At 43.0% G+C, this 14,928-nt stretch overlaps 1 protein-coding gene across 20 annotated transcripts in view; it reads left to right on the top strand.

Moving 5' to 3' along the window:
* The window catches only part of ASB8 (ankyrin repeat and SOCS box containing 8), a 183,269-nt gene that overhangs the window by 50,724 nt on the left and 117,617 nt on the right, over window positions 1–14,928 (top strand). For 7 of the 20 annotated variants that reach the window (XM_068244237.1, XM_068244235.1, XM_068244238.1 and 4 more), the window contains 2 exons: window positions 3,102–3,913; window positions 11,764–11,792. In XM_068244237.1, coding sequence (XP_068100338.1) covers window positions 3,102–3,734 — 633 coding nt within the window. In that variant the 3' untranslated portion in view covers window positions 3,735–3,913; window positions 11,764–11,792. Of the gene's footprint in view, window positions 1–3,101; window positions 4,520–11,763; window positions 11,793–12,696; window positions 13,178–14,510; window positions 14,560–14,928 lie in introns of those variants that run through there. The other 13 variants (XM_068244245.1, XM_068244244.1, XM_068244246.1 and 10 more) reach the window with 7 other exon arrangements.

Genomic DNA, 14,928 nt, shown 5'->3' with positions numbered 1-14,928 from the left:
GTTAATGAGTGAGTATTAATCACTCACCATATTGCTGTACTCTTCCTCACTTGACACCTGTGATTACTCTGGTGTTTGCTCTGATTACAGCTCTGAATTTATCATGGAAGACTGCCTTGCACAGTTCTCAGCTGATACTGAAATGGGAGTTATTGCTCCCAGCAATTATGTGTACAGGGCCGGTGCTAGACTTTTCACTGCTTGAGGCAATCTTGTGAGGATGCACCCCTCCCCCAAAAAAATTGCAATGATCGCACATCACCCGACAATTTGCACCACACAATATAGCAGCGGTGAACCCCCCAAATAACACCCCCAGTATAGGTAGGTAACAACATATAGGTGCCCCCAGTATTCATAGCTAGGTACAGTTGCCCCCAGTATAGGTTGGCCAGGCACTCTCTTCACTTCCTGTTTCTGCCTGGTGCTGCCCCCAGAGGGCCCGTTTCCACTATCGCGAATCCGCATGCGTTGCCTGCATGCAGATTCGCACAGCCAATACAAGTGGATGGGCCTGTTTCCACTTGTCAGTTTTGCTGTGCGTTTTTCTGTGCAGGATTTTTCTGCATGGCACAGCCCTCAGAATTCGCCTGCGTGTGGAATGCAGGCGAATCGCACGCAATGTATTTAATAGGGAAATCGCATGCGTTTTCCCCATGCGTTTTTTGCCGCGATTTCGCATAGGTATCCATGTTAATGCGAAATCGCGGCAAAAAACGCATGCGGAATCGCTCCCGCATGCGATTTGCCTGTGGTGATTCGCCGGCGATTCCGCAACGCTATAGTGGAAACGGGCCCGAAGTCGCCTCAATTGGCATCATGTGCGTCATTATGCCATCATTATGCCATCATCCCCATATTGTAGGAAATGCAGTGAAGCTGTGGGGAGTAAAAGAGGATGCAGAGTATTTTACTTCCTGGTTTATAAAGACTTATAAACAAATGAGAAAGGGAAAGAAGGATTGTGGGGATCTTTAAAGCAACCATAGCATAAATCGTATGTAAACTCAGCTGAGACAATTTTTGTGGCTGAGAATCTAGCATGTTAAAGTGACAGTGAAGCGAAAAAAACCTCATAATATAATATGTTTACACACCATTTATAGCACACCTGAAGTGTGCTGAAACCTTAACCCCTTTAGCAGGCAATTTATTTAGATGCTTGCAAGTGCTCCAGGCCAATTTATTTTAGCACATTTTGTTACATGTCCTTGCTACTAATGGAGACTGCTATAATGTGTATTTATGGCCACTTGTCACTAGGAGGCAGTGTGAGACAATGACAGAGGACTTTTGCTTTCAGATTTTATATCCTGTGCTAGCAGAGAGACATCAAAGCATTCCAAGAATTTACAGCACGAGTTTTGCTGGCTGAGATCAAAAGCAGTGCAATTATCTTAAACAAGATAATTCCTTTGACGCTGCCAATGGGTTAAAATACCAATTTTGGAGTGCAAGAACACTTACTAACAGTGCTTTTGCTGCTTCTTGTCTTCTGGGTTTCCTAAAGGCTTCTCTGAGTGGTGAACAAGCGATCCTGAATTGGACACGCACAAGTTCTGAATTGCTCTTGCCCAGCTCATGTTCACTTGCGCACAGTCAGGATGTTTCCTCCAGCTTATTCAACTGACCAGTCTGTTGAATATTAGGTGCTTGTGGAAAGGGAGGGAACCTGAAGACCATAAACAGCATGATGGGTTTCATGTGTAAATTAGCTGAAATAACATGTAGCCAATTTAAATTTCAGATTACTCATCATTCACAAAAAGAAAGAAATAGCTTTTGTTTTTCAGCACTCTCTTGTTATCAGGATTGCTTGCGCAGCCAGATAAGTGTTTTTTAAATGTTAAGGGGCCCATACACTCAGCCGATTTTCTGGCCGATCGATCGATTGATCGTTTGCAAATCGGTTGGCCAATCGACCGATTGATGGACGATTTCGATGGATTTCCATCGAACTGGCAGGGTGGAAAATTTAGGTCGATCTGATGAGATTGCTTATCAGTTTGCATTGGCCTTAATGGAAATCTGATGGCAAAAACATGCCATCAGATCGAATTTCAATAGATTTCAAACTGAAATCTATTGGAATTCTATCCTGGTAAAAAATGTTCTAAAAACGCATCAGATAGATCATCAGATGCATTTCTTATCTATCTGCTGCCAATCTGACGAGTGTATGGGCACCTTTACGGTTTAGGAGAGCATCAGCTGCATTCCACAGCAGTTGACTCCCTCATTTGAGTACATAAAGCACTGAGTCTTTTAACATTTGCAATAAAGAAATATAAAAAGGGCACAAAGGCAAGTTCCAACTGGGCTGGATGCTATATGTTCCCATATAGCAACAAATACGATGGGCTCTGGCACTCCATACAAAAGACTTCCTTTATTTAAAGGGAACCTAAACTGAGAGGGATATGGATGTTTCCTTTTAAACAATACCAGTTGCTTGTTGGTCCTGCTGATCTCTTTGGCTGCAGCAGTGGCTGAATCACAGACCTGAAACAAGCATAAAGCTAATCCAGTCTGACTTCAGTCAGAGCACCTGATCTGCATGCTTGTTGAGGGGCTGTGGCTAAAAGTATTAGAGACACGGGATCAGCAGGGGAGTCAGGCAACTGGTATTATTTTAAAATGAAATATCCATATCCTTCTCAGGTTAGATTCCCTTTAAGCACAGTAATAAACATTACAATGAAGTAAAAAAGCTGGTCTTGTCATGTACCCATGTGACCTGCGTTAGCTAGGCAATGCGAGTGTTTCTAGGGTAATGCACAGTTAGACAATTGTTGCTATGCTGCCAGTGGTAGTAACGTTAATTTTGCCGTGCACTACCTGCGCACAGCAATCTTACCGCAGTTCAGTGCATTAAGCCCCGTGTCACGTCAGTTCATGTAAGTACTAAAAGAGAAGGCATTTGCAATTATTTAGCGCTATGTGAGCTAACAGGAACTCCCATAATGCACCACTTATGCTTAGTGAGTGAATCTGCAAATAGTGTATTTATGTTCCTGAAAGGGAAACGTACATCTGAGATGTTTGATGAGTCTGCTTGTAAAGAATCTGCACAGTAATGTCTGTTTTGTCCTACCGTTTAGGTAAATGCCAAAGATGGCTATCAGCGCACAGCTCTGCACTACGCAGCAGAGAAGGATGAGATCTGCGTGGAGATCCTCTTAGAATATGGTGCTGACTCCAACGCTCCGGATGGCAATCAGGACACGCCCTTGCACTGGGCAGCCTTCAAGAACATGGACAGCTGCGTGCTGGTGCTGCTGGAGGGCGGGGCCAAGGTCAACACCTTAGACTACAATCAGGACACTCCGCTGAGCTGGGCCGTCATGAAAGGCAACCTTGAGAGTGTTCGGTTGCTCTTAGACTATGGAGCATTGCCTGACACCACTAACCTGAGGGGACAGTACCCTGCTGGGAGGCTTGCTGCTCTGATGGGCAGAGGTCTGGGGGGAGAGAGGGAGGAGCAATGTCTTGAACTGTTGCTTAGAGCTTGCGGAACGCTCCGTCTGAGAAGGGAAGGAGGCGTACCCCCTGAGGCCGCACGGCATGCTCAGCTGTGCCAACGTCTTCTCAATCTGTGCTCAGATCCTGGCTCTTTGAAAGGTTTGGCAAGACGCGTGGTTAGGGCTAGTCTTGGCGAATGCCTGCTGTCCAGTGTGGTCACTGAGTTGCCCATTCCTAAATCCATTCAGGACTATATTCTGCTTATTGAGTAAATGAAAGTGTACAAAGTCAAAACCAAGAATTCTGTTTCAAGGATGGTGTTGCCTTAGATCCTACACTGGCCTTCTAAAATGGACTTATCATTATCAACTGTCATTATCACCTAAGGACATGGCAACACTTCCTATAGAAGGCAGACTTCAGCATTTATGAGAAACGTTTACATTTTATGGTATACCACCAGATTTTTTTCTTTTTTTTTTAACTTTTGTTTCAGGGGTTTGGTCACATGATCATGCCTACATTGCAAGTGCCTACCCAGGTGCATGCTGGGAGACAAACTCCAGTCTATTCTCTGCCTCTGCTTCTGTGGCTGATTTTTCAAGATGGATGCAAACATGGAGTAGATGGTCAGAAGAATCATTCAGAATTCTTGTTTAATTTAATGGCAAAAAACTGGTGGCTTTAGGGAACTGCTCAGTTTTAACCTCATTATTCTTTACAGCTGGCTTGATAAATCACCACCTCAGAGCCTTGAAAGAATGAAATAACACCACTGTGTTTTATGTTTGTAACATAGCAGCACGCTTGCTGCCATAACACTGGCATGCAGGGGTGAAATGATGTGGCCAATATTGTGGCAATGTGAAAATGGAAGGGTAGCTTTGCTGAAGAGACTGCAAGTTACCAAATGACATCAAGACAAGACAAATAACATTTATATCGTGCTTTTTTCCTGGCGGACTCAAAGCGCCAGAGCAGCAGCCACTAGGGCGCGCTCTATAGGCAGTAACAGTGTAAAGGTGGGTACACACGTCAGATAAAAGTCTTTGGAAAATGAAATATCACAGACCAATTTTACCCCCTTCCATGTAGTATGAGAGCCATACTCTACACAGTCTATTCTATGGAGCTGAACTCCTCATCAGATAAATATCTTTGCAAGATGCTGCACACAAAGATGCTGTACACATTCAACAGATCAGTATCTGCAAAAGATCAATCCCTGCAAAAGATCCATTCCTGCAAAATGCATTCATAGTCTATGATATCTGCAGATCCCATACACACCTTGTTTAATGGACATTCATCTGCAGATCAGACAATTATCTGCCGATCTGAAGATCCAACCTGGTGGATCTGATCTACAGATCATTGTCCGTTAAACAAGGTGTGTACGCGATCTGCAGATATCATAGACTATGAATGCATTTTTCAGTAACGGATCTTTTGCAGGAGTTGATCTTTTGCAGATACTGGTCTGTTGCATGTGTACAGCATCTTTGTGTGCAGCATCCTGTAAAGATTTTTATCTGATGGGGAGTTCAGCTCCATAGAATAGACTGTGTAGAGTATGGCTCTCATACTACATGAAAGGGGGTAAAATTGGTCTGTGATCTTTCATTTTCCAAAGACTTTTATCTGACGTGTGCATGCACCCTTAGGGAGACTTGCCTAAGGTCTCCTACTGAATAGGTGCTGGCTTACTGAACAGGCAGAGCCGAGATTCGAACCCTGGTCTCCTGTGTCAGAGGCAGAGCCCTTAACCATTACACCATCCAGTCACAAACAAGATGGCAGGCCAGGGAGTAGGGCAATCAGTGATGGATAGGAGGAATGAGTGTTAAATCATTTCTGTGAGACAAAACAAAAGTGTAAGATGGTTAAAGTGAACCCGAGGTGAAAATAAACTGGTGAGATAAACAATTATATTTATCATCCTACTCCTAAAAATGACTTTTTAAGTATCCCATTGTTTTCTTTTTTATTTAAACATTTACAAAGAAGGTTGAATGTTTTACTGTTTCTAATCAGTGGCAGCCTATTAAATGTCCGAGAGTTACAAAAAGGTCAATAGTTCATGTATTTTATCTCTCCCCTGCTCTCAGAAGTTGTATTCTGCCAGGTATTTAACTCTATCAGTTAGCCATTTAAAGGTATTATTTTTTACAAAACGTTGTTTTTTCTATCTATATAATTTGTTTGGCTAACACGATACAGAAACTTTTTTGCTACTATTCTGTCAGGAAAACTTTTATGGCTGTATGGCTTGTTTATCAGTGATGTTTACTATATTTCCTGCAAGCTATCGACAAGACAGAAGCTGTCACTTCCATGCCTAAAATGTTAAGGCCCGTTCAGACTACAAAATGCGGACCGCAACGCATGCGGACCGCAACGCGTACGAACGCACGCATGTCCGCGTTCGTATGCGTTGCGTGGCTGATCCCATCACTGAAAAGTGAATGGGACAGCCGCGCGTTTTTGTAAAATCTGCGTGCAGCATGCGTTCCCGGACCGCACAGGTCCGGAACGCATGCTGTGTGAACATCAGACATTGCACTCTATGCAATGTCTGATGTCCTGCGTGTCGGCCCCCCCGCACGCGTTTCCAAAACGCATATGGAAACGAGTGTAGTGTGAACGGGCCCTAACTCTTTCAGGCAGCAAAATAAACCAAGTAAAAGCCTGGTTATTAACCTGTTTTAGTTCCTTTACGTAGAAACTACGTCCAGGAACCATGCGCGCTACCGCGGCCGATCGCGCGCGTGCACATGCGCTCCCGGCCCACGGTTCGTTAGCCAGGCAATCAGTGAATCGGGCTATGGTGCCCGATCACTGATTCCTCTCCCCCGCTGAAAAAGCGACAGCTTCTCTCGGAAGCTGCGCCTTTTCTGGCTGTTACCTCCCCCATGCGTCTCTCTAAGCGTATGTTACGCTTAGAGTGACGTCATGTAAACAAACTCATGGCCGCCATCTTGTGGCCAAAAAGTAAAACTACAACTAAAAGTAAAAAAAAAAAAAAATCAACACACATTTACATTATAAACATATTGTTTACATCCCACCCTCCCAAAACTACCCAAATAAAATGTTTAATATAAAAAAAAAAACATTACAGTAAAAAAAAAAAACATGTAAATATTTACCTAAGGGTCTAAACTTTTTAAATATCAATGTAAAGATGAAATATTTCTATATTTTTTTTATTTTAAACTTGTAAATAGTGATAGATGCAAAACGGAAAAAATGCACCTTTATTTCCAAATAAAATATTGTCGCCATACATTGTGATAGGGACATGATTTTAACGGTGTAATAACCGGGACATATGGGCAAATACAATACGTGAGTTTTAATTATGGAGGCATATATTATTTTAAAACTATAATGGCTGAAAACTGAGAAATAATGAATTTTTTCCGTTTTTTTCTTATTCTTCCTGTTAAAATGCATTTAAAATAAAGCGGCTCTTAGCAAAATGTACCCCCCAAAGAAAGCCTAATTAGTGGCGGAAAAAACAAGATATAGATCAGTTCATTGTGATAAGTAGTGATAAAGTTATAGGCTAATGAATGGGAGGTGAACATTTCTCAAGTGAAAACGACGGAACGCGAATGGGTTAATATGTTTTGTACTGTACATACACGTTTATTTCGTCATGCCACATATCACCTCAGGTGCACTTTAATTAGGCGAATGTTACTCACTATTTCTGCTGTAAATAATTTTAAAGGAAACGTGAGGTGAAAATAAACTGGTGAGATAAACAATTGTATCTGTCCTCCCACTCCTAAAAATGACCACAGTTTAATATTCTGTGTATCAGCTTAAAAAAAAGCACCATATGTTTAATGTTTTTCTCATATGATAGATACAGTCTTTCAGTGTCCCAGAAACTAAAATATATGAACTATTGACCTTTTTGATCTATTCCATGCTCTCGGAAGTACAGTAGTTATCTGCTAGGAAACAGTTTATGGCTGTAATTCCACTATAATCCACTAGGTCCTGACAGAAACTGTCACTTGTATGCCTGATGTTTAACTCTTTCAGGCAGAAAAAGAACAAAAAGGAACACAGCATACTTATTTGTATGCTTGGCACTCTACATACACGTCATGTCACCTTGGGTACCCTTTAAAAGATAACTTAGGTGAGAGACCTATGGAGAATGCCATATTAATTTCCTCTTAAACAATACCAGTTGCCTGGCAGTAGTGTCTGAATCACACATCTGAAACAAGCATGCAGCTAATTCAGTTAGACTTCAGTCAGAAACATATGCATGCTTGTTCAGGGTCTATAGCTAAAATTATTAGAAGCGGTCTATCAGCAGGACAGCCAAGTGATATGCATTGTTTAAAAGAAAGTGAATATGTCAGCCTCCATAGGTCTTGGCTTCCCTTTGTCGGTCTCCCATGGTCCCCAGACTTTCAATGACAAATAACTAGTGGAGATTTCTGCTGATTTGGAGTAGATAACTTACGATATCCTCACAGGTCTCTGGTACAGAGAGTTAGGAGATGTCTATGCCATAGTGGAAGAAACATCAGACAAAGGTTTTACCACCACCCTTCCCTCACTTTGACCACAACAGAACCATTTTCTGCTGGAGTCCCCCTTAAAGAGAACCTGTACTGAGTAAAAATATTGAAAATAAACACATGAGGTAACTTCAAGTGAACATTACAGAGTTACCTTGCCATCAGTTCCTCTCAGAAGCTCACCATTTTCTTCTGACAATAATCCCATCCAGTTCTGACAATATTTTGTCAGATCTGAAATATATCAGTTGCTGTCAGTAAAATATCAGTTGCTGTCAGTTATAGCTGAGAGGAAAACGGATGTACCAGGTAATGTTCATGTTTCCCTATGGCTCAAGTGGGCGATGTTACAGTTTAACTGTGTGCTGACCAGAAAGCTGTTATGGGGTAATGGCTATTTTCAAAATGGAGGACGGAAAATTCCCTTGATCATAGTGAACAAATAGGACGCGGGACAGGAGAAAGACACTGAGGAGTAGACTACATGGAAGGTAAGTATGACTTTTGTATGCTTATTTTGACTTTTATTTTCAGTACAGGTTTTCTTTAAGTATGTGTATGGACCACATATGGAAGATGTTCTATTCAGATTCCTAGTAATATAAGGATTTGGGTTTTTGTGTGCATTATTTGTAATAAATAAAGTCTGTCATACAATGCTGAAAGTTGCTGTTAATATCATGGCTCTTGAAGTGAAACTATAGTGAAAGATCATAAAAGCAGCCATCTCTGACCATGACCCCAAAAATACTGCTCCACTGGCCAAAGCAGTTAATTTGGGCTCCAGGTAATTTGCATGCTCCATAGGCACTAATGTAAATAGCCGCGATTAGCGGCTGTAAGTGGTATTTGGGGACACCGTTATGCAAACTTCAGCTACATAGAACGGGCCCAAATTACCACTTATTTGGGCACTTAGCGCTTATTTACATACAGTAGGTGCCTATGGCAGCACCCAAACTTCCTATTTGTAGCCACAGTTTAGTTAGGGTTAGGTATTAGGCTGTGTATGAGCACAGCGGTATTGTGCCTGTGCGAGTACATCCGCACAGTAAGCTGTAGCTACTACGCAGGCATGGCCATGCCTGTGTGGGTGCAGCAAACTTCAGGAGGGTCCTGGGCAGCGGTAGTGATGTTAAGGAGCACACAGGAAGCCTTTGGAGGCGGAGCAGATAAAAATGGCACAAGACAAGCGCCTATAAAAATGGCGCCGCCATAGGCGGCAATAGTACAAGCCCTAATTAGCGGCAAGAAGGTTAAATTATGGCACCCGGTAAATAGCGGGTGCAATAAATAGCAGGTGTCTTGTGCCTGCTATTTATCGGACACCATACTTCAATCTCCTTGCCGCAAATCGCGTCTTGTACTATTGCCGCCTATGCGGCAGGCAGTAGGTAGAGGCGGGGAGGGTTAGTGTTAGGCAGCGGCGGAGTGTAGTCCGGGGTTAGGCAGTGGGGCTGGAGCTGATAGGTTTAAGCATAGGTAGAAGGAGGGTTCAGTGTGAGATGCGGCAGGGGTTAAATGATACATTACCTGCTCCCGGGCGATCGCTTCTCCTCTCCTTTTCCTTGTTAATTTGAATGAGTCCGGCAGCCAGCCAATCACCGTGCGGCTTCAGTCCCCGCATGGTGATTGACTGGCTGCAGGACTCTAGCAAACTAAACAGGAAGTGGAGAGGAGACGGGATCGCCGTGACAAGGAAATGTATGAGAAATGCCGCTAATGACATCTTATTTCTAAAGTGATTTAACGTTTTAGGACATTTTAGAAACGTTAAATAACTTTAGTAGCAAAATGTCATTATCGGCATCACTCCACGCAATTTTTGCTCATTATTGATCTCCTCTGTTTTCGCTGAACAAGGATTTGTATTGTAATTATCACGCTTTTATAAAATGCATTTCCAGTTCGATTTTCATCCAGCAAACCGTTTCCAAAACTGACAGCAAGTTCAAATCAAGTGTCTGCATCTATGACTTTTTGGAGGTATAGGTTATGACCAGAATTGCTACAATGTTAACGGACAACTGAAGCAAGAGTAATATGGAGGCTGCCATTTTTTTCCTTTTAAGCAATACCAGTTGCCTGGCTGTCCTGCTGATCCTCTGCCTCTAATACCTTTAGCCATAGACCCTGAACAAGCATGTGCAGATCAGATGTTTCTGACATTATTGTCAGATCTGACAAGATTAGCAACATGCTTGTTCTTAGTGTTATTCAGACACTACTGATGCCAAATAGATTAGCACTACAGCCAGGCAACTGGGATTTTATAAAAGGAAATAAATATGGCAGCCTTCATATCCTTCTCACTTCAGGTGTCCTTTAAATTCTAAGGGCTCTCCTTCATCCAGCATAATCCCACACATTGAGTTGGGTCGGAGAATGCTATGCCTACTGCCTAGAACGGCTAAATCGGTCTTTGGGAGCGCTGCCCACATAAGGGGGCTCAGAGAATAAGCATTAGGTAATTTGTACATCACATAAATTGGGCAATTACACTGTCTGTAATCGCCACCCACTGGTTATTACAAACAGCATGGCGTCTATGCTAAAGAGAGAAGCAGATGAATCTGGAAATCTCCCGAGTTCCCAGCTTTCTGCACAAGTGATTTGCTAAAAGAGGACTTTTTTATTGTTTTTTTTTAAACCCACAGGCATCATCTCTGATTTACTAAAGTTAGCTTTGGATCCTGTTTCAGGATTCCAGAAGATTCAGAGCTCCTCTTGACACCAATGGGCAGTGGTGTAACAATAGGGGATGCAGAGGTTGCAACTGCACTGGGGCCCCTGGACTAAAGGGGCCCATTAGGGGCCCTCCATCCATCTAATTAAGCTTTTCATTGGTGCTATTCTGGTAAAGAACACCTCTATGTGCATTGAATATTATTAATCCATAACTAACTGTTTCCTTTCTCTTATTACACCTCTCTGACACCGGAACTGTCCTTGGGACTTTATATTCATAGAGTGCTTGGGGCCTCGTGCAAAACTCGAACTGGGGCCCCAAGCTCTTTAGTTACACCATTGCCAATGGAGGGACACTTGTGTGGCATAGAGTGGGTGGCAGAATTTGGGTTTAGCAGGATGTATGCAAATCTAAAGCCCAATGTACATGATACGATTCTATTTACGATTCAATTACGATTCTATTTACAATTCGATTAAATCCGACATGTCCGATCCTGATTCGATTCAATTTGATTTGGCATTGCGAAACAATGGCAAATCGAATTAAATCAAATCAGGATCGAACATGTTGGATTTAATCGAATCGTAAATAGAATCGTATCGTGTAGATTGGGCTTAACAGGTGTAAACATATCTTTTGCAGATAAGGTATATTTGAGGTAATTAACCCAATCCAGGTTCTATTTTGGTGTCGTAGTATGAAGTCTTTGCAGAGAAAATGTCTTCTCAGCAGTAGTGAGCTGTCAAGCACAGAGCGCTGATATGGCGGCTGCAGCTATGGCCTGTTTGCACACTGTCTGGTGTCCAGTACCAGCAGGCATCCCACCAACTTTAACATGGTCGATTGACTTCTGGGCATTATGGGAATGTCTCCCAAAGTCCATGAACTTTGACTTTAAAGTCAGGGGTATTCCACACTTGCCAATCTAAGTTAAATAGCAGATCAGGTCAAATGTAACTTATAGCCAAATAGCGACAGTGCCCCAACATCTCAGTTACTTGATCTCAGCAACGTTTTATATTCCTGTTTCTAAACCCAACCATCTCTTCCTGTTTTCTGTAGGCTCAAAGGACATCTCATAGACACAGCAGGTAAGAAGCTGAAGAAAGTTATTTAGACAAGATTGATCTCAGATTACGCTAGCATTGCCTCCCTCTGACCTGCCCTTTTCTGAAGGAGGAAAGGCAAAACTTGGGTCAAGAGGAAGGAAACTGAATCAACCTTAATGGCAAATAGTTAAAATGTCAGGATTTAGTGAACATAAAGTTGTTGTAATCATTTTCTACTGTATTTAAAGGGCAACTTTAATGAGAGGGATATGGAGGCTGCCATATTTATTTCCTTTAAAACAATACCAGTTTCCTGGCTATGCTGCTGGTCCTCTGCTTCTAATACTTTTAGCCGTAGCCCCTGAACAAGCATGCGGCAGATCAGGTTTTTCTGACATTGTTGTCAGGTCCGACAAGATTAGCTGCATGCTTGTTTCTAGTGTTATTCAGACACCACTACTGCAGCCAAATAGATCAGCAGGGCTTCCAGGCAACTGGTATTGTTTAAAGGGAAATAAAAGAATATGGAGGCTGCTATTTTTAACTTCAGTTGTCCTATTAACTTGCTTACATGGAAAAGAATATTGCTCTTTCTGTAACCAGTGATATACTTGTAGTGAGAATGATATAATGGCTGCCCTTTTTCCTTTTTTCCTTTTTTATTGGTTAGGCCAGGTTCACTCTATGCCAGGTTGGCAACGTGTATGGTCACAGTGGTTCTGATGTGCAATCACAAGACCAATCTACTCTGTACAGCGCTGCGGAAGATGTTGGCGCTATATAAATAATAATAATAATTAGCAGTGTCTTTTGATACGTGTTTTTGTATCTGTTGGTGTCCGTTGTAGCATAGGGGTTTGACCACAAACCGCAAGGAAGCCCTTATTTTAAGGGGTCTGGGGTTGATTTTTGATATTTTTGTTGTGTCCATTTTTTTCGTTGAAAGCACTAGTGAGAATGGATGTAGCCTGTCTCTGTACTGCTGCATTGTGTCCGGCAGACGCATTTTGTGTGGTGTCCACAAAAGTCAAGCAAGATGGGATCTATTCCGCTGACGCATCGGAGGCAATGAGTACACTGAAAATGGACGTGTCTGAGTGGATCCTACAGATATAAAATATGTTGATAAATCCATTATCTGCTTGTATCCGTTCTGGAAAATGGTCATGTTTTTTTTATGGGTAATGTGAACCTAGCCTTATTCCAACAATACAATATACAGTAGCCTAACATGTAAAGTAAACCTGAAGCAACCTTAAAAAAAATAAGCAAAAAAATAGTTTGATCTTGCCTAAGAAAAGAGAAAGTTCTGGATCCCATAGAAGCTTCCCGGTCCATCCTCCTGTGCCCGTGTTCCACCGCTGTCCACCTGTGACGTTATTGGACCAGCTCGGTTGAATAACTGTTCGGGACTCTTCGTGAATGCTTCAGATGTAGTGGCGTCCCTGAGTACCTCCGAAGACAAGCAGGTCCGTACTGCACATGCGCGAGTCTGGGCGACATTGCAGGGGCCGAGGCTATGCAGGCGCATACCTCGCATACAAGAGGGGGGCGGAGCAGTGCAGAAATTGAGACTAAGAGAACCATGCTCTTGGCTGTCGATTGACCAAGGTTATCCACTGGAACAGATCGCTGGCTGAGAGGTCGGGGCTGCTGTACACATGCTGGATTCTCATCAGAGGCAGTCGTTATTATCAGCTGCCTTAGCTGAGTTTCATCTAGAGTGTATCTGGAGCTTTAAGGTAGCCATACATCTAGCAATGATGGGCAGATTCGACCAAGAGACCGATCTCTCTTTGATCGAATCTGATTAGAGAGAGATCTGTCGGCTGCCCACACACCACAGGCCGATTCCCAATCAGTTTCATGCTGAAAATGATCGGAATCGACCTTGTGATGTCGTCTTGCTGGTTTGCCGCTCCCCCTCCGGTGCCCAGGGCACTATACATTACCTTACTGTTGCCGCCGCCTCCGTCACGCACCTATGTGCACCCATGTGAAGCACCCATGTGACATTAAAGAGAAACCATGACCAAGAATTGAATCAGTAGACGATACCCCCTTTCCCATGAGAAATCTTTTCCTTTTTTCAAACGGATCATCATAAGGGGAGGGGGGGGGGGGGGGGTCTGTATGGCTGATATTGTGGTGAAACCCCTCCCACAGTGTGATGTCAGGACCATGGTGCTGTGGGAGCCTGTTGCATTGTGGGAAATTAAAGCTGTTTACAACTGCCACTGACATCACCTGCCAGCAGTAAAAATGTCACCATATGATTGTCAGAATGTAAATCAGGGAGAGGAAAGATTTTACAATGGGCAAACACTGACTCAATCATTTATACATAATTATTGTAAAAATGAAACACTTTTTATTACATTATTTTCACTGGAATTCCTCTTTAAGGTGGGCAGTGTCAGGAGTTTGTCGCTTGTCCTGATATCACTTGCCTTTACCGCCGCGCGGGCCCCGCCATCTTGCAGCACGTCCGATCAATATGCTTGGCCCGAAATTTGCCACATTGTCGATTGGGCATGCACTTGGTGGCACCGTTTTTCATCTGTTACGATAATTATTGAATTGGATGGTCGATTTCCCGCCAAGTCGCTAGAGGTACCTTTATTGGCTGCCCTGCGTGTGTGCTTACTGTAACTTTAACAATGGCAGATAAGAACAAAATAAGAATTTAAATAGTATTTGTGAAAATGTTTTCTTATTTTAGAGAGGATCATTTTTCTTGTATTTATTTTCCTTGAACAGAAGTAAAGCAGTCTAGCGAGTATACATGGCAAGGCGGCAGCAGATACATGTGACGGTAAATAAAAACTGGCTCATGCCCTCGATGTGAAATCCAGCAGCAGACCCTGTGGAGAGATGCTGCCTGGGAGAGGTGCACTCAGCCATGCACACTAATAGCTTTTTCATAATGATGGGAAACAGATCGTGTGCCACTTAACATAACTCACCTGTGACCTATTCCGATGACTATCAGACACTATCTAGCAGATCAGGCCTGGGGGCCTGGCAGAGAAGAGACCTGGGCAATGGGTCATTAATCAGTTCCCTCTCTGATCATCAGATCGCTCTGCTGCCCTGTCCCTGCCAGAACCAGTCTTCTGGCCCAGCCAGGGTCACCTTCCTCCTATTTTCCACTACTGGTCAGAAGGCTGACGCAGGA

Source organism: Hyperolius riggenbachi, chromosome 7, assembly GCF_040937935.1.
Source record: "Hyperolius riggenbachi isolate aHypRig1 chromosome 7, aHypRig1.pri, whole genome shotgun sequence".
NCBI classification, from domain to species: Eukaryota; Metazoa; Chordata; class Amphibia; order Anura; family Hyperoliidae; genus Hyperolius; species Hyperolius riggenbachi.
The sequence above is the reverse complement of the archived record's forward strand: the minus strand, read 5'-3'. Positions and strand labels throughout refer to the sequence as shown.